At 41.1% G+C, this 21858-nt stretch overlaps 2 protein-coding genes across 2 annotated transcripts in view; one reads left to right on the forward strand and one right to left on the reverse strand.

Moving 5' to 3' along the window:
- The window catches only part of RPRD1B (regulation of nuclear pre-mRNA domain containing 1B), a 51017-nt gene extending 36508 nt beyond the window's left edge, over positions 1 to 14509 (reverse strand). The window contains exons 1-3 of the mRNA XM_080813277.1: positions 13940 to 14509; positions 8900 to 9029; positions 1193 to 1326 (exon numbers count right to left, since the gene is read on the reverse strand). Coding sequence (XP_080669403.1) covers positions 1193 to 1326; positions 8900 to 9029; positions 13940 to 14090 — 415 coding nt within the window. The 5' untranslated portion in view covers positions 14091 to 14509. The remainder of the gene's footprint in view (positions 1 to 1192; positions 1327 to 8899; positions 9030 to 13939) is intronic.
- A 76-nt stretch (positions 14510 to 14585) lies between these two features.
- Positions 14586 to 21858, forward strand: part of TTI1 (TELO2 interacting protein 1) — a 47494-nt gene continuing 40221 nt past the window's right edge. Inside the window, exon 1 of the mRNA XM_080813276.1 lies at positions 14586 to 14627. The gene's annotated coding sequence lies outside the window, so the exon portion shown is untranslated. The remainder of the gene's footprint in view (positions 14628 to 21858) is intronic.

A 21858-nucleotide genomic window follows, 5' to 3' on the forward strand; every position in this document is an offset into this window, starting at 1 on the left:
AACAATGACCTACAGTCGAAAGCACTTATGTCCTTCTTACAAAGCCTCTAACTTGTAGTTTTATGGGAAAGTTGCCCCATCTTAAAATGCATGTAAACTCAGACCTGGAAGATATCATGAAAGGTACGAAATAAAGGGTTGCTGAATGAGTGATATTATCAGGTAAACTAACCATGGTTAAATGCTATAGCAGAGGCAAATACAAAGTACCAGAGGAACATGGAGGGAAGGGCTACATGTGCCTAGACAAGGTAGGGAAACAGACAAAATGAGGAGAGCATTCCTAAAGAATGAGTTCACCACACACTGAAAACAGCAGAGGACATTTCAGGCAGAGGTAACACCAGATGCAAAGGAAGAGGTACCCTGAGAGCACCCAGAAAGGAAACTGTTGGGTATGGCCAAAGACCATGGTGTATGTGAAGAAATGGAAGAAGAATCTGGAAAAGTAAATGAGTTCAGATTATAGAGGATCCTAAGTACTACCTTAGTACTTAGACTTATCCTTCCAGGCAATGAATTTGTGTGCAGTCAGATCAATGTGTAGCTCAGAAACACGTCATGCCACCTAGAATTAAACCGCGCAACTAACCACAAACCCACAAACCAAATAATGTTTGACCTGACTCCTCTTTAAAGAAAAAGAAGCTCTTAAGAGGACTCGGTGAGGTTCACACACATATATGTACATACTTCTGGAGGATATTCTGGGTTCGGTAAAGACCAAAATCAATTACAGATAGCAAGCTGACAAACATCAAAAGCATGTTCCAAAACCACACCAATATTTAATGAAACCAAGCTCTAAAAGGGCTAAGGGACATATTCAAGACCCCAGAGTAGTAAGTGGTAGGGCCGGGGCAAAATCTTAGTCCAAGGTGCCTCCTAGTTCCCCACAACTAAAAAATGTTGTTGTTCCTTTCCCTTGTGCAAGGAAACTCTCTGCCAAGGCAGAAGAGAGCCACAGAGAATACACAGCAAAGTTAAGGGTGTGAGATGATGGATAGCATGAATACTAGAACCAGGCTTACACGCTGCGAGCACTACATAAATTCTCACCATCATTTATGATCATCTCTCTGAAGAATCATACAATCGCTGGTGGTTCACAGCAACCCCCACTGCAGCTTTTCATATGTGATTCGAAAGTAGGCAAAGACCAAGAGCTGTAAACATGTGGTGATGTTTCTACCTTTGGGGGGAGGGCTCTTGGAGTCCTCCATAGACAGCTTCAGCTGCTGTATGAACTCGCCGCCATACACACTTCTTTCTTGCCAGATGTTCAGCAATCTTTCTAAAGGTTTTTTACAGCCTTCATCTGCCTCTCTGCCCAGAAAAGACGAAAAGATAGATATAAGCTTAAGATTTTTTGTGTTTCATTAGGACAGACCTACTTTAAAAATAACAACTGACTAAATGATTTACATATTTAAACACAGACGGAAGAGTAAGACACACATTGTGATAAACAGATACCCAAAATTTGACCAAAAACTACATTCTTCCTGTGGTGTGTAGGGAAGACAGAGGGAGTATGTTATAGAAGAATTTGTCCTTATCTCCTTTGAAAGATGGGGCAAATAGGGCGAAAAGCCAATCGCTGATTGTTACAGAGAATTATCAAAAATCGATCATTTCAAATGTGACAGCTTGCTTTATAAGAAGACATTAATCGAAATGTAGGGCCAGACATTCTGCTGGAAATTAAAGGGGGCCAAAACCTTTAAGGGTAGGAAAAAAAAAAAGATTAAAAAAAAAATGGGGAATAAATTCACCATGACCCATCAATACTAGCACATCAACACCTCTACATGTCTTATAAATATAATCATACACACATACCAAGACTGATCTCAACTTAAATTAACTACTTCATCATTATTTTAATTCTGGGTTAGGTATGTAGTCCCCATTCTCACAAAGGTGTCTAGTGGGTAATTTTAGAACACACTGAGCATAACTTAGCCCTCTGTAATTTATATCTGAGAGAAGCTATACCGTTTTTTTTCTGACATACTGTACTCTGGAAACAGAGTATTTCAATGAGATAACTAGCACTAGCACTCAGTGTGCAACAGCTGCTTACCAGAAAACAACAGACACCAAGTGGAAGAGTGTGGGAAGACTTTCTGAAAGGAAAACAAATTCTCTCACCATCCACGGTGTTACTATGGCTTGTTCTGGTTTATAAAGCTGTCTGGATGTCAGTGATCTTACTCTGAGTGACTTCCAACAAGAAGGGATACACTGACACCTTAGTTTCTAAGCCAAGATCTTTAACAGAAACTTCAAGAAGAAAGAGGTACAAAGGAAATATGCCCTGATGGCACTTTTCTAAAATTTACGGTAACACTCAAGGTAACCTGAGGGTTCAGCTTGAGCTGGTCAGATGCATCATTTAGGAAATATTAGTGGCAAATTTTTACTGCATTGGAGTCAAAGTACTAAATCAGGGTACAAAAAAAAAATTTTTTTTTTTTTGGTCAAACTTTTTTTTAGTCAGAGGTGAAGGGGGAAAAAAGGGAAAAAAATTTCAATGGTAGTTTATAAAACTTAGAGCTATGACTGAATCATTTGATACTGGTGATAAAAATACTCCACCTCCAAAATATATCTAGAAACAAACTGCTTCTCACCCTTTCCTCTCTGTCAAGCTGGTCCAAGCCACTATTTTCTCTTGCCTGATTTCTGGTCTCCCTGCTTCTACCCTTATCCTCCTACAAACTACTCTCAAGTTTTAAAAATTCTGTTGCATCAAGGCAGATTACGTCACCCTTTGGCTCAAAACTTGCAACAGTTCTTCTCATTCTCCCCCAAAATAAAAGTGGAAGTTCTCATAAAGCCTACAAAGCCTTTCTCAACACAGCTCATTATTTCTCTGGCCTCACCTAACCTCTCCCTTCTTCACTCCCTAATAGTTACCCTGGCCCTCTTGACTCGGGGCCTTTGCCTAGAACAACATTTCCTTACAGGGCGGCATGGCTCAAGCATCCCTTCCTAATTTCCCTATTTAAAATTAATGCTCCCCACCCCTACGCTTAATTTTTCTCCATGCAGTTTAGCTTCTGATACGCTATTCAGTTTAATCGTTGTTTAGATTCTGTCCATCTGAATGCAGCTTCCGCAAGGGCAGCGATTTGACCTCTCCCCCCGACACAAACACGGCTACCCACCCTAGAACAGGCACAATATTGGCCTCATTGTGATCTTTCTAGAAAATTTTTAGTTAGATTTCGATAGGCCATACAATTAGTTACTTTTCAAGAATCATCTTCCCACAATAAAGCCATTCATATCATGCATCAGCTAAACATTCACCTGCTCATTCAATGAGGTTTATGAAATACTGCACTTGTAATACAAAGAACAAGGCCTAGAGCCTGACCCAACAGCCCCTTCCTTTTCCACACCTCAACCAGGGCACTCAAACATATTTATCCTCTGCTCAGAACTTGCTCTCTCCCACACATGTGCCTTTGCTCATACTATCTCCTCTCCTTTGAATGGAACCCCTAAAGGAGAACAAGATGAAGAGGGAGAAGCTGGGAGCAATGCAGGTGGTTTAAGTAAATACAGAGTATGTGGAAATAGCAGAAGAATCTGGACAGACAGAGTGGAATTAGATTAGGAGGGCCCTGAACACCATATTAAATATGTGGCCTTTATCCTGAAGGAAACGGGAAGTCTCAAATGTATGACTTAGAAAATAACTAGTATAGGGGCGCCTGGGTGGCTCAGTGAGTTAAAGCCTCTGCCTTGGGCTCAGGTCATGATCCCGGGGTCCTGGAATCGGGCCCCGCATCGGGCTCTCTGCTCAGCAGGGAGCCTGCTTCCCTTCCTCTCTCTCTGCCTGCCTCTCTCCTTACTTGTGATTTCTGTCTGTCAAATAAATAAATTTAAAAAAAATAATAATAACTAGTATAGCCAAATTACAACTTACCAAAACTTAACTGGTTGATACTTTTTTTTTTTTTCCTGGTTGATACTTTTAATATATAACCTGTTCTCTGCAAATTCTCTGTTCACTTAATATAAAGAGAAACCTATCATGAAAGGGTGGGGGACATAATGCAGACTAAATATTTGGGACTCGATTTAGACCAAGACTGGTTTGGGGTATAGATTCAGCCACATTACTGTATATGATGGAAACTGATACACAAACTGATAACAAATGACACAAAGTCATTTTCAAAAGGCTTTTACCACTTAAGGCAAAAGTCAAATAGGAGCTCAAGTTTAACTGGTGAATGTAATTAGTCAGGATAGGCTAATTCCTGGAGCAATATCATAAAAGTCAAAGTTTTGCCAGGTAAGTTTCAAAGCTACAGATAGAACAGTCTAGAAGTCTTTTTACTCATGAGGTTTTGCCTTAAGTAGCTTCAACGAAATGAAATCCCATTAGCACTCAGAAGTGGGTGCAACTAAAGCAATAAAGTAGTTTTATAACAGACGGAATTATCTTTCCAGGTTGCACTAACTCCATCCTGAACTGAGAAATCTTTAAGCGAAAAAACACCAAAAAGTCCTTGCCATTAAATCAGTGAGTAAGCAGAAAACGATAAATATGTATAACTTAAACACAATATAATTAGTTAAATTATAAATTCAATCGCTGCAAAACTGATCTGAAAAGTATAAACTGCATACTATACATACAGAATTGCTGCTTGAAGTGCCAGCTGAGGCCTCACCAAGCTTACTTGGGGGCCTTTTCTTCCTCTCTAGTTCTAATGGCACTTCCTTGGTACACCCACTATAATTTGTGTGTTTCTATCTTATCCCATGCACGGTAGCCCTGTGATAAGCCTACTAAAAGTAGGAATTCTTTCTAAATATCCCCAGCACTTCCAACAGAGCCTCTTGTGAAACTGAAGCAGAAATGGTCCGTTGCCAATCATGCAGAAAAGAGCGTAGCAAGCCTGAGACTGCCACCCTTAGAAAGGCCTGCTCACCGCACTGGCCCTTGGCTGGCATCTGGAAACTTGGGTTTCAGGAGTGTTCCTCCAGTTTCCTAAGTGATAATAAGGGTGGTTTACTGTGCCTAAACTGTTTGTGCAAACAATATAATTTATGCTGAATACTTGCTTTCTTTCTGAGAGTTGGGAATTTTGGCAGAGGGTACCTGTGGCCAACGCCAATAAAAACCCTGGGCACTGAGACTCTAATGAGCTTCCCAGGTATACAACACTTCACCCATGTTGTCACTACTCAGAAATGGAGGAATTTAGTATGTTTTGTGTAACTCCACTGTGAGAGGACTCTTGGAAGCTTATACGTGGTTTCCTCTGGACTGCGCCGATTCAACTTTTCCTTTGCTGATTTTGCTTTGTATCCTTTCACTGTAATAAATCGCAGCCACAGACACAACCATACGGTGAGTCTTGTGAGTCCTCCTAGCAAGCCACCAAACCTGGAAGTGGTCTTGAGAATCCATGACCCAATAGTAAATAAGTGTGTATATGGTGATAACTCCAAATTTATGTCTCCAGAAATTAATTTCCTACTGAGCTTCAGACTATCTATCAATATCTACCTATCTGGCATCACCCCCTTGGGATATCTACTAGCCACCTCAGACTTAGCATGGTCAAAACAAAACTCCTGACTTCCTCTACCACATCTTTTCCCCAAACTTCATCTCAGCATATAGCACCAGCAGCCATCCACTTAGTCATGTCAAAAACCTAGAAATAATCTGATTTCTTTTTTCCTTCATTACCAGTTCCCAGTAAACTCCCCCAAATCCTATCAGTTTTAGTGGGGAGGTGAAGCAAATCCATTCACAAAGTAAACATTTGATAATCTGGAAGCTATTACTATCTTCTCACTGCCCTGAGTCCTATCCAATGTCATCTCTAGGTTATAGTAGAGCAATACCCTTCATATTCCCTTGGCCTTTATAATCCATTCTCCACACCAAGCCACAGGGACCTCTTAACAATGTGATGGAATATATCGTTCCCCTGCTTAAAACCTGTCACTGACATCCCACCAGAATAAAATTCTCTCCCAAGGCTTTTAAGACACATTTGACTGGCACCTGCCTACCTCTCTGATCTTACCAGATACCGCTTTTCCCTTTGCTCAACACAGCTGTTTTAACCACACTGGCCTTCATTCTGATCCTCTTAACATGCCAAGATTATTTCTACCTTAGGTTCTTTTTAATAGCTGTTTGTTCCTACTTTGCATGATTACCTCAAATGTCATTTCCTTAGAGAGGCCTTCCTTCACCACACTAGAAGAGATCTGACTCCAGAATGTCATTCTATTTCATTATGTTCATATTACCACCCTCTGAAAGTATCTTGCTCCTTTATTTGTCCTTGCCTGCCTTGTTCACTGCTGCTACTCTAGAGTCTGCATCAGTTCTTGGCACATGGAAGGCACTCAAATATATTTTGAATAAAAAACAAAGTGCACATAACTATCTCCAAACTCAGGAGAAAGTAAGAAGGCATCTGTGTGGGAAAAAAAGTTCAAAGTCGAGGTAATTAAACTGCTATTCAAATTAAATCTAACCTATGAGTTTGGTGGCTTCCTCTGACTTGAGAGGTTTGGTTTGGGTTTTTTTTGGGGGGGGGCGGTGAGGGAGGAGGTAGGAAGTTATCATAAAAAGATTCCTCATCGGGGTGCCTGGGTGGCTCAGTGGGTTAAAGCCTCTGCTTTCGGCTCAGGTCATGATCCCAGGGTCCTGGGATCGAGCCCCACATCGGGCTCTCTGCTCAGCAGGAGGCCTGCTTCTCTTCCTCTCTCTCTCTCTCTGCCTGCCTCTCTGCCTACTTGTGATCTCTGTCTGTCAAATAAATAAATAAAATCTTTAAAAAAAAAAAAGACTCATCAATTTTGGTCAATATTAATGGGTTCACTATCTTTGTTCATCAACTGGGCACAGAAAACCAGACAGAGTACTTCTTACTATGGATAGGATACATCGGGATTGAAGTAGCTGGCTTTTCTAACAATGGCAGGAGGAAAGGGCTTAGAAACATGGGGATCCTGAATCTAATACCAAAAAAGGACCTTGAAAGAACAAGAAGAATGCAAAATATTAAAAAAAAAAAAAAAAAAAAAAAAAGGGAATTAGAGCTTTTTCCCCCCATTGAAAAGGACCAGGTTTACTTTCCACATTAATGCCATACATAGAATCTGCCAAGACATTTTTACAACGCCTCCTAGATAGGCTTTAAGATGTTAGACCAAACAGAAAAGGAATTTTCAATCCCACTACTGCCCATTCACATTCCCCTTCTCCTACTCCTTTCTACTTACCCTTTCTGGTTTGGTGGGCAGTTAACGATTATTGTTCAATTTTAAATAAAAATGTTATGTGTACTATTCCTACAGGAAATTATTTTAGTCAATTTCCTATACCCTAATTAATTCATTCAACAAATATTTACTGAATCCTTACTATGCCAGGGTAGACCACAATGTTGCCCAACTCCTGGAACACCAATCACATCAAGGCTACATAAATGGTATTCCCTAAAGCTGTGAAACCTGACAGGTCTGTGCCAGACACTTTACTAGTGCCTGGGATTCTGTGAAGAACAAAAAAGAAATGGTCCTTCTTGTCACAAAGTTTACAAATTAGCATACTTCTATAACAAAGCAAAGACTGGGGACTGGGCACCATACTACAAGTTTTCAAACAGACTGGTGTACTTCTGCCCCACAACAACTTCAGTGAGGTAAGTGGTGTCGTCCCCTTCTAACCAGTTAGGAAACTTGTAACTGAACTGTTAGTAAAAGCTAAGTAACACGTCCAAGGTCACTGAGACAGTGTTGGAGGCAGAGCTACAGCCTAAGAAACTGAACCACATCTCCTCAAAACAAGAAAATTTGAGATGGCTATCCTAGCAGTCTGTTCAGGGTTCAGGATTGTTTCCAGCTCATAATGCATTCTGCTTCTTCAGTGTCCATGTTCATCTCAAGTTAGGGCCAGCTACATCGCTGACAAACAAAAATCTTTTTCCCATCTTTAGAAAATTAGGTATCATTTCTTTCTTTCGGATTTTTCATTTTATTCCTTCAAACTATGGAATGCTGGGCTCATTTATACATTTGAGGCATTTCACGTAGACTTCAGACGTTAGAACAACTTTGTTTAACGAACTGGTCTCCTTTTTTTGGCCTTCCCAATTTCCTTCTGCAAAGATGTTTATTATGTGTTTACTAAGTAATATTCTAGTGGAAAATAGTTTTTCTTTGCTCCTCCTGGGCAACTAACTTGTGTCTACAGAAAAGCAGTTTGTTTTAAAATAAAAGTGATTTATAGAAGTTTTAATCAAATGAATTTCTTGTGATATTAGTTACATGTGTGCTCTATGCTCTAGTCTTCTTGTTCACAAAACACAATAGTGACAGATTTAGTATCTACTTTCCACACTGACAATTATTATCTTTGCAGTTACAGTAATGACCACTATTTTTAGTAAACAAGACATCTAGACATCTAGAAGGAAACAAGTAAAAATGAAGGCATAACCAACTAATATCTTGCTATTAAGGTTTTGTTACTGGAATGTTTCCTGGTACCATTTAGCTTTGTGTTCCAACCATAAGCTAATGAGACAACTCAGCCAAAACATGGAAAACACCATATTCAAGAAATGAATTCGATAAATGAATACAGCTAGGAAAAAAAGATGTTCTACAAGTGCTAGACTCAATCCCTTCAATGCATCAAAATGTTTACACATCTGAGACAGCTGAAGGGCTCAGCAGAACATAAAACTGTAATTTGGCCTTTCCAACACTCTATAAAGCACACCCCTGTAAAATATGAAGTGGTCAATTTGCAAAGGCTCTCCCAGAGAAGGAAAGAATAATAAAGAAGAAAGGGTAATGCATTTAAATACCAAACCAAACCATACAAAAAATCCAAACGTACCTGGCAACATGAGAAAAAGCATCCACAAGGACAGATTCAAATTCTCTAGTGAATTCAGGTCCTTTCCTTTTACTGTTTTGGATGACATCATTGGCTAAGTACAGAAAAGTAAGCTTTCTATTTGATTTGGCTGGAAAAAAAGAAAAAAAGATAATTTAATTTACACCAAGGAAATTCTCAATGCACAATTCTTCTACCCTAAGCTACTCCTAAAGAATATTAAGGCAAGTATTATTTACTTGAGACCAGGCTTCCTTTACAATTGAAACAACTTAAATAACTTGTTGACATCACTAACAAAAAAGGTTTGAGAATACAAGTTTGAAAAACAAAATAAAACAAGAATCGGCCATCTTCATTTCTGTAATATTTTAACCAGAATAACTGATGGTAAAATAAAGATAATCCAAAGAAAATTCCTAAAGGATAAGCAGTCAATTTCCTCAAGAAGACATAATAAAACCAAGGTTTATTCTATTGCAAAGATGAGCATTTTTAATTCACTATTAATTACCAAATACTGCAGAATGAAGACTGAGCCAGGTTTCAGTTTTAAAATAGATTCTTGTTAATTTATGTTCCTACACTGAGAATTTCTCTGAACATTCCTATAACAATCATCAATGATAATAACTCTACAATCCAGAGAAATCTCTAAATGCACCAATGGATGTTTATCTCAAAACAAATATATATTAATGCTACATTATTATTGAAAATTTAAAGATGTCTGAATTCTGGATATGCAAAATTATGGCTCCCACAGAAACCATAATTCTTCTCTCTTATACATACTAAATGTAGTATTTCCTATTACTCTATATGGCATCATATATTAAACCATAAAAACCTCATGTACTATGTCTGAGTTACAGTTGCTTGGGGGAACATTACTGAATTTCCTGGCTTCTATGCACATAACTTCTCAACCATAAAGTTACATCACTATCATTTTTGGTCCCAGTTTTCTTTTAAAAGAAATAAATAAGAATACAATCAGACAGTCCAAAACACTAAGTTTTCTCCAATGCTAAAATACCTGAAAAACTCAAGCAAGCCTTATATCAACCTTTACATACCTGAAAAACTAGTCCTTAACTCTATTCCTCTCAGAAACCACTTGTTTCTTTTGATATGCACACAGCATGTATAAATTCTGACACAGCAGGCATAAGATGTGACATTTTTAAAGGTAGCTACAGAAGAATAACCCAAGTTAAAAACAAGATTTTTAAAAGCATGTAATAGTTTAAAATGATGACTTAAAGTATTCATAAAATTAAATACGGATATCTTGAGCTGTATTAACCTTCTAGTAATAACCTAGTTTACATGGTTAACTGATGATAATATTTAATCTTTAACTATTTTAATTATTATTCAAAAGCAGATCAAAAGTGTCAATAGTTACAATATTCTACCATTGCTACAAAGGTATCTTATGGCAAAGGCTTTTCTTTTTTTTTTAAGTAAACCTTGTCTGGGATGTTGCAACAAATAAAACTACCAAGTCGATAATGTTATGAGTTAACAGTTTCCAAAGTACAACAGAACTTCAACAAAGGTAATTTGACCAAGTGATGCTTTACAAATGCCATATATTTCATGTTTAAAAACCCAGACTCCATTGTATAAAATGTCAATTTCGACAATTAAGACATGATACATTTTTTTCAGTGCTGCAAACATGATAGCCAAGAGGCCAGAGAACCAAAGTTTTCACTATTTACAATGCCAATTAATTTTCATCATCCTCAAACTTTGCAATGGGGATTTAGTCAAAATTTATCCCTCTACATCCAGCATCCTGAAGCCAACATGAGTACCATGTGTGTAAAGGTGATAAGACAAAGCCCAGAGCACTTGAATACTCTCACCCTCTACTCTAGTCCCAGGTGACAACTCGCTTATTCAGATGTCTTTCCAATATGACACAGTAGATCCTTTCACTCCCTATCTATGCCCATTCCAAATGGGATGGAATAGTTACTAGGCAAAATTTATATAACTAGCTGACCAAAAAACTCAACTTGTTTAGCTGGTTTTGACATCTAAAAAAGTTGGGGGTGGAGGGGAGGGGAAGCCTATTTATCTGCATTCAGGCCAATAAATAAAAACATTACTAAAAAATATTCATCTAAGGAGCATTTTACATCAAACTTCCCCATAAAGAAAGGAAGTTCTACCTAGGACAGAGCCCAAAGGGATAAATTAAGAATTATTCCTAGTGGAAATACAGTAACCCATCAAGAATAAAAGTAGCGGGGACGCCTGGGTGGCTCAGTTGGTTAAGCGGCTGCCTTTGGCTCAGGTCATGATCCCAGCGTCCTGGGATCGAGTCCCACATCGGGCTCCTTGCTCAGCGGGGAGCCTGCTTCTCCCTCTGCCTCTGAGTGCCACTCTGTCTGCCTGTGCTCACTCACTCTCTCTCTCTAACAAATAAATAAATTAAAAAAAATTTTTTTCAAAAAAAAATAAATAAATAAAAGAATAAAAGTAGCATTTAAGCAAAAAATAGTAATTTCTGTAAACCCTGTAAATATTTTGAAGGTGATTCAGACAGAGTCTGCAAACATCTTAGGGAAATGACTTGACCAGATAGAAATGTCCACTTCTAAAGACTCAGGGTGGGCCAGAATCTAAGGGGCTAGTCAATTTGAACATAATGGCACAAAATCTTTTTCCACTTCTGTGTGGGAGCATTCTCTATTCATGAATGAAGCCTAGGTTATTAGGAAGCTGTATCCTGATGCTTGGAAGAGCATCTCTGCCTTGGCACTATCCAATATGGTAGCCACTGGCCACATATGGCTATTGAACACTTGAACTAGCACAATTATTTAAAACTTTTGTTTCTTAGTCACACATTTCAAGTGATCAACAGCCACATGTGGCAAGTGGCTACCTTGTTGGGCATTATGGATATAAAACATTTCACAAAAGGCTGTAGGTAGTGCTGTCTGGATTCTCTGCTCAACCATGAAAATGACACTGGAGACCACAATCAAACTCCTAACCTATTTTTAAACTGTGTTAAAAGGTACCATGCTAAATCCTATGGGCATTACAAAGAAACAAGAAGACCTAGTTTCTCCCACAAAACACAAATCTAGTGAAAAAATAGAACTACTAAGAATGAATAAATGCTAAATTAGTGTGGGATGGGGTGGGATACAGTGATTAATTCTAATCAACAAAAGTGCTATGGGTTTGGTTGGAGTCAGACAATCACCTTCACTTATTAAAGGGCACTGAGGCACTGGGTACTTGAAAGCACAAATTTTGGCACTGGAGGGCGCTGGGCTGATACTCCAGCTATATACCCTAAACAAAGCACTTAATCTCTCCTTATCTTTACATTCTCATCTATAAAATGGGAGATAATAATGCTGGTCTCCTCAAGACTAAGGTTTCAGGAAACTAGGATCATGAAATTAGGGTTAAAGGAGCTTCACAGATGAATGCACTCTCTGAATTGTTATTTTCCATAACTCAAATAGGGTACAAGGAGGAGGATCTGGGGGCTCTAGGCTTTATTCCCCAACTGCCCAGAAGGGACCCCTATCTCAGTATGGCACATACTTGTGGAAAGGGGAGTCTGTGCTAGAAGGCTAGAACCAGGTCTCCTCAAAGAATCTTGGATTTTTGTGTCTGACAGCCTGATGTAGTCTAGCCTCACCAGCTCTAAGGCAGTGAAAATACCACTTAACCATTCAGGTGGCAGTCTCCATCTCACAGATAGTAGAAAACACATGTAAAGTTACTTCCTATACTATAAAGGGCCTACTACACAGAGGCTGCCCAAAGTGGTTCTAAGCTCCATTTCCTCAGCTTTCTGCTATGGAATCATTAGGGGAACAGCTGTGAAGGTGCCTACCTTCCCCCACCAGACTGTAAGCAACTTGAAGGCAAAGACCATGCCTCACATTGAGTAATCAGTAGTCCCATTTCACCATAATTTATGAAACGCCTATACTGTGCTTGACACCATGATGGATGTTCATTTGGATTATCCTGTTTACTCCTTACCACAGCAAGTTGTTTGAGCCTCAGTTTTTCCTCATCTGCAAAGTTCCTACTCCAGAGAACTCTGAGAATTTAAAAAATGACAATGTATGTAAAGATATCAGTACTGCACCTGGCACATAATTAAAGGCACAGTAAATACCAGTTTTCATCACCTCCATTTTATAGGTAAGGAAACTGAGGGTCAGAGAGGCTAGGCTGCTGGGGTCAGTGAACAGCAATACCAGGCTTAAATTCCAGGCAGATGGCCTCTGGAGTCAACGTATTATCAAGCATCCAACCCAGTGCCTGGCACATAACCGGCTGAGCTCAATGAACGCCTGTCAGATCCCGACTGGGGTCTCGAATCAATGAAAGATGCACTAGAAGAGGAGCCTGAGAGGTAAGGTCTAGGTAGTGTGGTCCCTTAACCTCTCCATAATGGGGGTAACCGTACCCACTTCACAGAGCCATTCTGAGGACTAAATGTGAAGATATTCATTAAGGTCTTAGCATAGTGACTGGCACAGAATAAAGGCTCTGTAAGTGGCAGCCATCCTTGTCTCGTTTTACAGATGAGAAAACAGAAGCACAGAGAGATGAAGAAACTAGCCCAGTATCACTCAGCTAAATATGTGGCTAAGCCAGGACTCGATCTAGGCAGTCTTACTCCAGAGTCCTCTGGCTCTTACTCCAAATGCCCAGCAAAGTGCCTGGCACACAACAGCCTAGGGCCAATGCCCTCTGCAAAGCTGTCGAGATAATAACAGTCACAGGTGTCAGGAGTAGTCTGCGGGGGAAAAGGGCTGGCTGAACTGGGAGTCTGGGAACCTCAGACAAGTATCCTAAACCTTCCCAGGCCTCAGTTTCCTTCTCCGAGAAATGGGGATAACACTGTCACCAACCTCAGAAGCGCAATCAGAGGCTCGGGCTTGGAAAGCAGGCTTCAACTAAGAAGCTAGAGGAGCCTCGGGAATGGGCTGGGGAGAGGTCAATCCGGGGGAGGGCCCAAGGGGCTGCACAGGGGGTGTTTACCTTTGCGGAGCTCGCGGTGCCACACAGAGACGATGGGTCCCGCGTGCTTGCGGTGGTGGATGAGCCACAGGGACAGGGTCTGCACGCTCTGTTGAGAGTTGCTCAGCTCCGAGAGCTTCTTCTCCAACGCCGACTCGGAGAAGGAGGACATGGTGGCGGCGGTGGGGCCCTGCAGGGAGCGGCCTGGGCCGCCCAGTGCGGCGGGAAGAGCGACGGCACGAGGCCGGGGCCTCACCTGACTGCCTGCGGGGCTCTTTACAGACTGACAGACTGCTGGCGGGGTAAGGAGGGGGAAGGGATGGGTCTCCGCAGTAACAGCCGCCCGCGCCGCCGCCACAAGATGGCCACCGACCTCTCACCCCTCCGAGAGCAGGGTCAAAGGGGAAGGGCCGGAGTAGCTGGGCACCGGGAGGTGTCAGAGCTAGAGAAAAACGCCCCTCCAGTGGCGGTGGCCTCCCTGAATCTCGCTCAGGGTACTTCGAAAGGGACAGACCGGGAGGGAAGCGCAGTTCGGCGGCCTCCGGAAGGCGCTTTGACCGCTCGCGCCCGCACGCAGGCGCAGTGAAGCTCACCGGAACCCTTTCTCCCGCTCCGGCAGAACCTTTCTGGCGCTGTACGGCGCGCTAGTTAGCACGCCACTTCCGGCGGGTTGGAGGAGGCGGGAGAGAGGGAAAGGCTGGAAAACGAGGTAAGGGAAGAGTGGCGGGAGCGAGAGGGAACCCAACAACCGGGAGCCCCTAGAGGGGAATCTCGAGGGGACACTGATGCTTAGTGGTCAGGATATACGGGAGGGGGGCTTTCTCCCTCATCTGGCAGGCCCCAGCCCGCACTCTTCTCTGTACACGTCCTGCTCTCCGGTTGTCCGCCCCCATCCCCCGCCCGCCAAAGCTTCCTTTTGGTTGTGCCAAGCCACCCACGTGCACTTTTCACGCCTTGGCTCTTGCTGTGTTTTTTCTCTAAAGGTGAGGCCTTCCCCCCGCCCCTTCTCACCTGGTGTGCTCCCACTCAACCTCCAGGACCACCCTTTAATATCCTGTACTGACGTTTAGTCGGTGACAGCACTGCCATAAAACACACCTTTGTGCCCTTAATTTGGTTGCTTCGTTCAGGGAATTACATGCTGCCCTTGCCTTCTGGGGAGTCCATTTAACCATTCTGAAATGTAAGCAATGTGTTAACTTTTTTGAGGGTTGGGGCAGGGAAGTCAGTGGTTCCTTTGACCTCCTTTAAAACACCGTTTGAGACTGCGACCTTTTTACCTATGTTTAATAAAAAGTTTTAAATTCGTTATCAAATCAGAGGAATTTGTCTTTCCAGCTGCTGTGGGGCTGGTAGTAGGCAGTTAGGTTATTGTAGACATAGCAGTTTTTAAATTTCCCGGTTATCGTGGCATTTACCAGTTATGGGCAAACGCCAGTTAAGGGACATTTTCCTAGTTGGTGACTGTTTTTTCTCTCACTGCACCATATTGTAGTTCTTTGCCTAGATGTTTTCACTCCTCTTCCAGACTAGAATCATCATAATCATCATGGTAGCCAATATAGTGAGCAATTTCTAAGGGCTAGACATTGTTTTCACATAGTAACACATTTAATCCTCATGACAAAGCTATAAGATAGTTATTATGTTATTCTCATTTGGCGAATGAGGAAATGGCACAGAGAAGTTAGGTGACCTACCCAAGATCACCTAACTAAGATTAGAGGGAAAGGACTGCATCTTATGCATTTTTCTCATCCCACCACCTTATTCATAGCTGATGGAGTGAATTAATATTAAAAAGGTGAATGCCCTAAAATTACACAGTTAATATCTAGTCATAATTATAACCTAGGGCCTTTGAGTCCCAATCTTGACCATGTTTCTGTATTAAGTAGCACTGTCAAATACAGAACACTTAACACCAAGTCACTCTGTATTAAGCACATTACATACTTTGTTTAATTTAACCCTTAAAACATTTTTGTGTGATGAGGATTATTATCACTATTTGAAAGATGAGAGAACATAAAACATGGGTGAGTAATCTGTCCAATATCACTTGGATATAGAAAATGACCGAGCTAGGAGTCAAATCAAGGTTATCTGATGTCTGATCCCAAAGTCTTCACTTCTTGAGCCACTGATTGATTCTTTCAGCTAATAATTTTTGAGCACTATATCTCAAGCACTATTTTAAGCAAAAAGAATCTATGTCCCCAGAAGCTTACCTCCTACAAGAGGAGGTGGATTTAAGAAAAATTCACGTATAAAACAAGTCAGAAAATGATACCTAATTTGAATAAAAATAAAGGAGAATGAGGAATGCATTTGTGGGAGGATAGGAGCCTATTATATATGCTGGTTAGAAGAGGCCTCATTGATAGGGTGACATTTGATTAGAGCCCTGAAAGAAATGAGAGAACAAGCCGTATGCCCTATGGTAGAATGTTGTTCAAGGCAGAGGGAAAACTAAATGCAATTGTTAGACCATTGTTGGCATTTTTAAGGAACAGCAAGAAGGATGGTAAGGCTGGAGTGATATGAACCAGAAGGCTGGAAATGAGCTCAGAAAAGTAGCCAGGGACCACATGGGGACTTGTAAGCCATAGGAAGAATTTTGGATAATACTCTGAATGAAATGAGAGTTCACTGAATGCTTTTGAGCAAAAGAGGAGCATTGTGGCTGTTAGGCTGAGAACAGTAAGGCTTCAAGGGTGGAAGCAGGAAGAGCAGTTGAGCAGCTGTTGTAATAACCCAGGTGAAAGGATGATTCAGATCAGGGTTGAGGGGGTGAGAGGGGGTCGGATTCCGGGAATAGAAATCCCAGGATTCTGTCTTCAAGAGGTCGGACAGTATTTGCTGACAAATTAGATATGAGATGTAAAACAAAGATGAGTCTGGGTGGCCCCAAAGATTTCAGCCTGAGCAACCATAAAAATGGGACTGTGCATTTTCTGAATTGCAGAAAGGGCTGGTTTAGGGAGTAAAAGCAGGAGTTTGGGTTTGTACATGTCCACGTGGAAATACCTATCCAGATAAAGGCTTCTCTCATAGGCAGTTGGATTTATGGGTCTGGAGTTCAAGGAAGAGACATGATAGAGATAAACATATAAATGTGGGCATCATAAGGTGGAATAGCTATATAAAGAAGAGAGTTTGGGGCGCCTGGATGGCTCAGGTGGTTAAGCGTCTGCCTCAGGCTCAGATCTTGATCCCAGGGTCCTGGGATTGAGCTTCTCCCCCCACCACCGTAGGGCTTCCTTCTCAGCAAGGAGCCTGCTTCTCTCCCTCTCCCTCTGCCCCTTTGCTTTTATACGTGCAAACATACCTGTGTGAGCTCTCTCTCTCAAATAAATAAATGAAAAAAAAAAAGAAGAGAGCCCAGTGACTGAGTGCTCAAACACTTCAATGTTTAGAAGTCTGAAAGATAAGATGATGACAATCTGAATTTTCTTCTTCAGCCCATTAATATTAATTATACTGATTCATTTTCAAATATTGAGTCAGCCTTCCATCCCTAGCATAAACCCTGCTTTCTCATGGCGTATAATTCTTTTTACATGCTGCCGAATTTTATTTTATAATCTGTTTAGGATTTTTGCATCTATGTTCATGAAGGAAATTGGTGTGTAGTTTTTTTTATTTACATATTGTCTTTGGTAAGTTTGGTATCAGGGTAATATTAGCTTCATAAAACACGTTGAAAGGATTTCCTCCTTTTAAATACATTATATGTTTATTAAAATAAAAAAATTTTTAAAATAAATAAATAAATAAATAAGATTTCCTCCTTTTTCTAGAAGATTGGGTAGGATTGGTGCTAATTCCTTAAATGGTTCGTAGAAGTTCCCAGTGAAACCGTCTGGGCCTGTGGATTTGTTTTCTTTTTCTTTTTTGAGTTTTTAAATGACATATTCAGTTTTCTTAAAAGTTATAAGGCTGGTCAAAGTTCAAATAATCTTTCTCATATTACGTGAGCTGTAGTAGTTTTTGAGGAATTCGCTGTTTTGTCTAAGTTATCAACTATACGTGTGTGAAGTTGTTTGTGGTATTCCTGTATTATCCCTCTTGTCTGTCTTTCCCTCTTGACAGTCTTGCCAGAGTTTGTTAATTTTATTATCTTTTCAAAGAACCAGTGCTTTGTTTCATTGATCTTTCTCTATTTTGTTTCCAATTTCATTGATTTCTACTCTGCTCTTTATTATTTTCTTCCTTCTGCTTCCTTTGGTTTTATTTTGCTCCTCCTATTCTAGGTTCTTAAGGTGAGAGCTTAGATTATTGATTTGAGACCTTCCCCTTTTCTAACATGCGTATTAACTACTATAAATTTCCCCTCTCAGCATGGCTGTAGCTGTGTCCCACAAATTTTGATACGTTGTATTTTTATTGTCATTCATTTCTAAGTATCTTTTAAAATTTCCCTTGAGATTTCCTCTTTGACCCATGGATTATTTATAAATGTGTTGCTTTGGGCGCCGGGGTGGCTCAGTCATTAAGCAGCTACCTTAGCCTCAGGTCATGACCCTGGGGCCCTGGGATTGAGCCCCACATTTGGGGGGCTCAGCGGGAGCCTGCTTCTCCCTCTCCAACTCCGCCTACTTGTGTTCCCTATCTAATAAATAAAAATTCTAAAAAAAAAAAAAAAAAAGAAAGAAAGAAACATGTTGCTTAGTTTCTAGGTATTTGGAGATTTTCCTGTTGTCTCTCTGTTGTGAGATTTCTAGTTTGATTCCATTGTGGTTGGGGAAGCTACTGTATTCACTGTGTCATGGCCTGGGATATGATCTATTTTGGTATAATGCTTTGTGGGCACCTGAAAATGTATTCTCCTGTTGTGGGTTGGAGTGTTCTTTAAATGTTGATTAGATTCTGTAGGCTTACAGCCCGCTGTTGAATCCTGTTATCCTTGTTGATTTTCTCTCTGTTTTATCAATTGTTGAGAGAAGAATGTTGAAGTCACCACCTGTATTTGTGGTGACCACCCATACTTCTCCTTTCAGTTTTTTTTTTTTTTTTAAGATTTTATTCACCTATTTGATAGACAGAGATCACAAGTAGGCAGAAAGGTAGGCAGAGAGAGAGAGGGAAGCTGGCTCCCTGCTGAGCAGAGAGCCCAGTGCAGGGCTCGAACCCCTGAGCGGAGATCATGACCTGAAGGCAGAGGATTTAACCCACTGAGCCACCCAGGCGCCTTTCTCCTTTCAGTTTTAATGAATTTTTGCATCACACATATTGGGGTTGTTTTGTATTTGTATTTTGTGGTTGACAAACCACAAGTGGTTGACTTGTGTCTTGACGTAATCCATTTAGTATTGCTATGTCTTGATGTGTTTACCCTTTCATGGTTATAGAATTCCTTCTCTATCTCTGGTAATTATTGATTTTTCAATTCTAAAATTTCCATGTGTTTTTTCTTTACATCTCCTGTTTCTTTGTTGAGGCTTCCTATTCTTTCATTTACTCCAAGCAAGCACATAATTGCTCCTGGAAGTATTTTAATCATGGATGCTTTAATAGCTTTATCAGATAATTCTCACATCTCTGTCATCTCAGTGTTTGATGTATTGATTGTTTTTTTTTTTCTTTCAGTTTGAGACCTTCCTGTCTCTTGGTATGATGAATCATTTTTGATTGGACGTTTTTGCATTATGTTCTGACACTCTGGATCTTATTTAAGTTTTCTGTTTTAGCTGGCTTTCTCTGACACCACTTTGGCAGGAGAACCAAGTGTAGGAAGTTCAGAGTCTTCACTCAGTCTCCTTTGACACCCAAGGTGAAGGGCTCCTCATTACTTCCCAGTAGAAGTGAGAATTCCAGCACCCCATTTGGTATCCACTGTGCTGCACTAAGGGTGGCCTCATTATCACAGGACAGTAGCAAAAGTCCCGACTGTCCATAAGCCTCCTCTGACTCTACCTTGAGGGTGAGGGAAAGGAGTGTATATTCTTCATGTACACCCTTTTCTAAGTTAAGAACCACTTTTCTAGAATGTACTGCCTACCAAAAAACTTCCTGTCTAATAGAAAGAATAGGCACATAAATATTACTGTAATACAGGGCACCATTTCACAAACAAAATGAGCCTAAAGTAATTTGGGGAAGGTCTCCTTGATTCCCTTCCTCCACCTCTATTTTGTATACTCCTTCGTGTTTTTTGTTTGCTTGTTTTTAAGATTTTATTTATTTATTTGACAGAGAGAGAGATCACAAGTAGGCAGAGAGGCAGGTAGAGAGAGAGGAAGGGAAGCAGGCTCCCTGCTGAGTAGAGAGCCCGATGCGGGGCTCAATCCCAGGACCCTGGGATCATGATCTGAGCCGAAGGCAGAGGCTTTAACCCACTGAGCCACCCAGGCACCCCTTATTTATTTATTTGATGGAGAAAGAGATCACAAGTAGGCAGAGAGGCAAGCAGAGAGAGGGGGAAGTAGGCTTCCCGCTGAGCAGGGAGCCCCTTGAAGGGCTTGATCCCAGGACCCTGTGACCATGACCTGAGCGGAAGGCAGAGGCTTAACCCACTGAGCTACCCAGGCACCCCTCCTTAGTGTTCTGTTGTATACTCCTTCCTTGCAGCGTTAGATCCTCTAGGTAACTTTGTATCTCCCTTTCCTTGTCCAGAACTTGCGTGCATGACACATAGTATATGCTAAGGAAACATTTCTAGATAGAAAAAAGAATGAGTAGGAAGCTACAAAATTTCACGTGTACTGGAGGTTTAAGGTTTATCCAGCCTCTCTTACTCATTTATTAAACAAACAGTGAGTGGGAACTGCTTGGCAGACACTGTACCAGATGCTGGGAAAAATCACAAGGAAAGCTGTAACACTAAAAAAGTATCCTGTTCGGTTGGAGAGGTACACAAATAAACCAGTCACTTTAACCCAAGGCAGCAGCCCTCCAGTGCACTCTGCACACTACTGCCAGATGGATCCTGAGCGAGTACTCCTTTCATCACCTGGTGCTTACTCTTCAGAAGACAGACTTTGTGTAGAATGTATACAGTGTGGGATTTCCATGCCTTGGGCGGGGGGGGGGGGGGTCATCAGACTGACCTTGCAAACTTTTATTTATTTATTTATTAAAGATTTTATTTATTTATTTATTTGACACAGAGAGAGATCACAAGTAGGCAGAGAGGCAGGCAGAGAGAGAGGAGGAAGCAGGCTCCCTGCCGAGCAGAGAGCCTGATATGGGGCTTGATCCCAGGACCCTGAGATCATGACCTGAGCCAAAGACAGAGGCTTAACCCACTGGGCCACCCAGGCGCCCCAACCTTGCAAACTTTTAAAATAGATTCATAAGCATACCTACCATCTCCCCTGCCCCCCCCCCCCCCCAGTATAGATTCTGATTCAGTAGCTCTGATGTAGGGCCCAGGAATCTGTGCTTCCATTGATACCCCCTTGATTCTGATAAACAGACTGAGGGTAGCCTCTGTCTAGGGGAAAGTGTGCTACAGCCTTTGAGATGAATTCCAGGTCTGACATCACTTGCTATGTGACCAGGCGTCACTTCACCTCTCTGAGCCTTGAGTTACTCAGCTGGTGGATGAGGAATTTTTATTCATAAAACACCTAGTACATGCCTGTCATTTGGTGGGGTTTTTTTCCAGCAAGTATTAATTCTCTTCCTTCTGTTCAAGAACCTGTATTAGCAATTCTTATGTCTAAATGCTTGTCTCTGGAATCTACGCCCAGTTTTTTTTTTATCCATATGCTGGTTATTCAGAGTTAGAACTTTTGGAAAAAAGTCTTATGTACCAAATTTATGTTAGGTTGAAGAAATTGAAATTCATGGAAATCGTACCGCCAGGTGTAGAGCGAGAACTTGAATCCGGATAGTCATATTTGTGTTCTTATTCTGTCCCTGTCCTAGAAATAGCCTAAAAGTAGCCCAGCCAAAGTCTAGAGCTATGATTGCCCCTTAAGAATGAATCTAGG

Source organism: Martes martes (assembly GCF_963455335.1).
Source record: "Martes martes genome assembly, chromosome: 9".
Lineage (NCBI taxonomy): Eukaryota > Metazoa > Chordata > Mammalia > Carnivora > Mustelidae > Martes > Martes martes.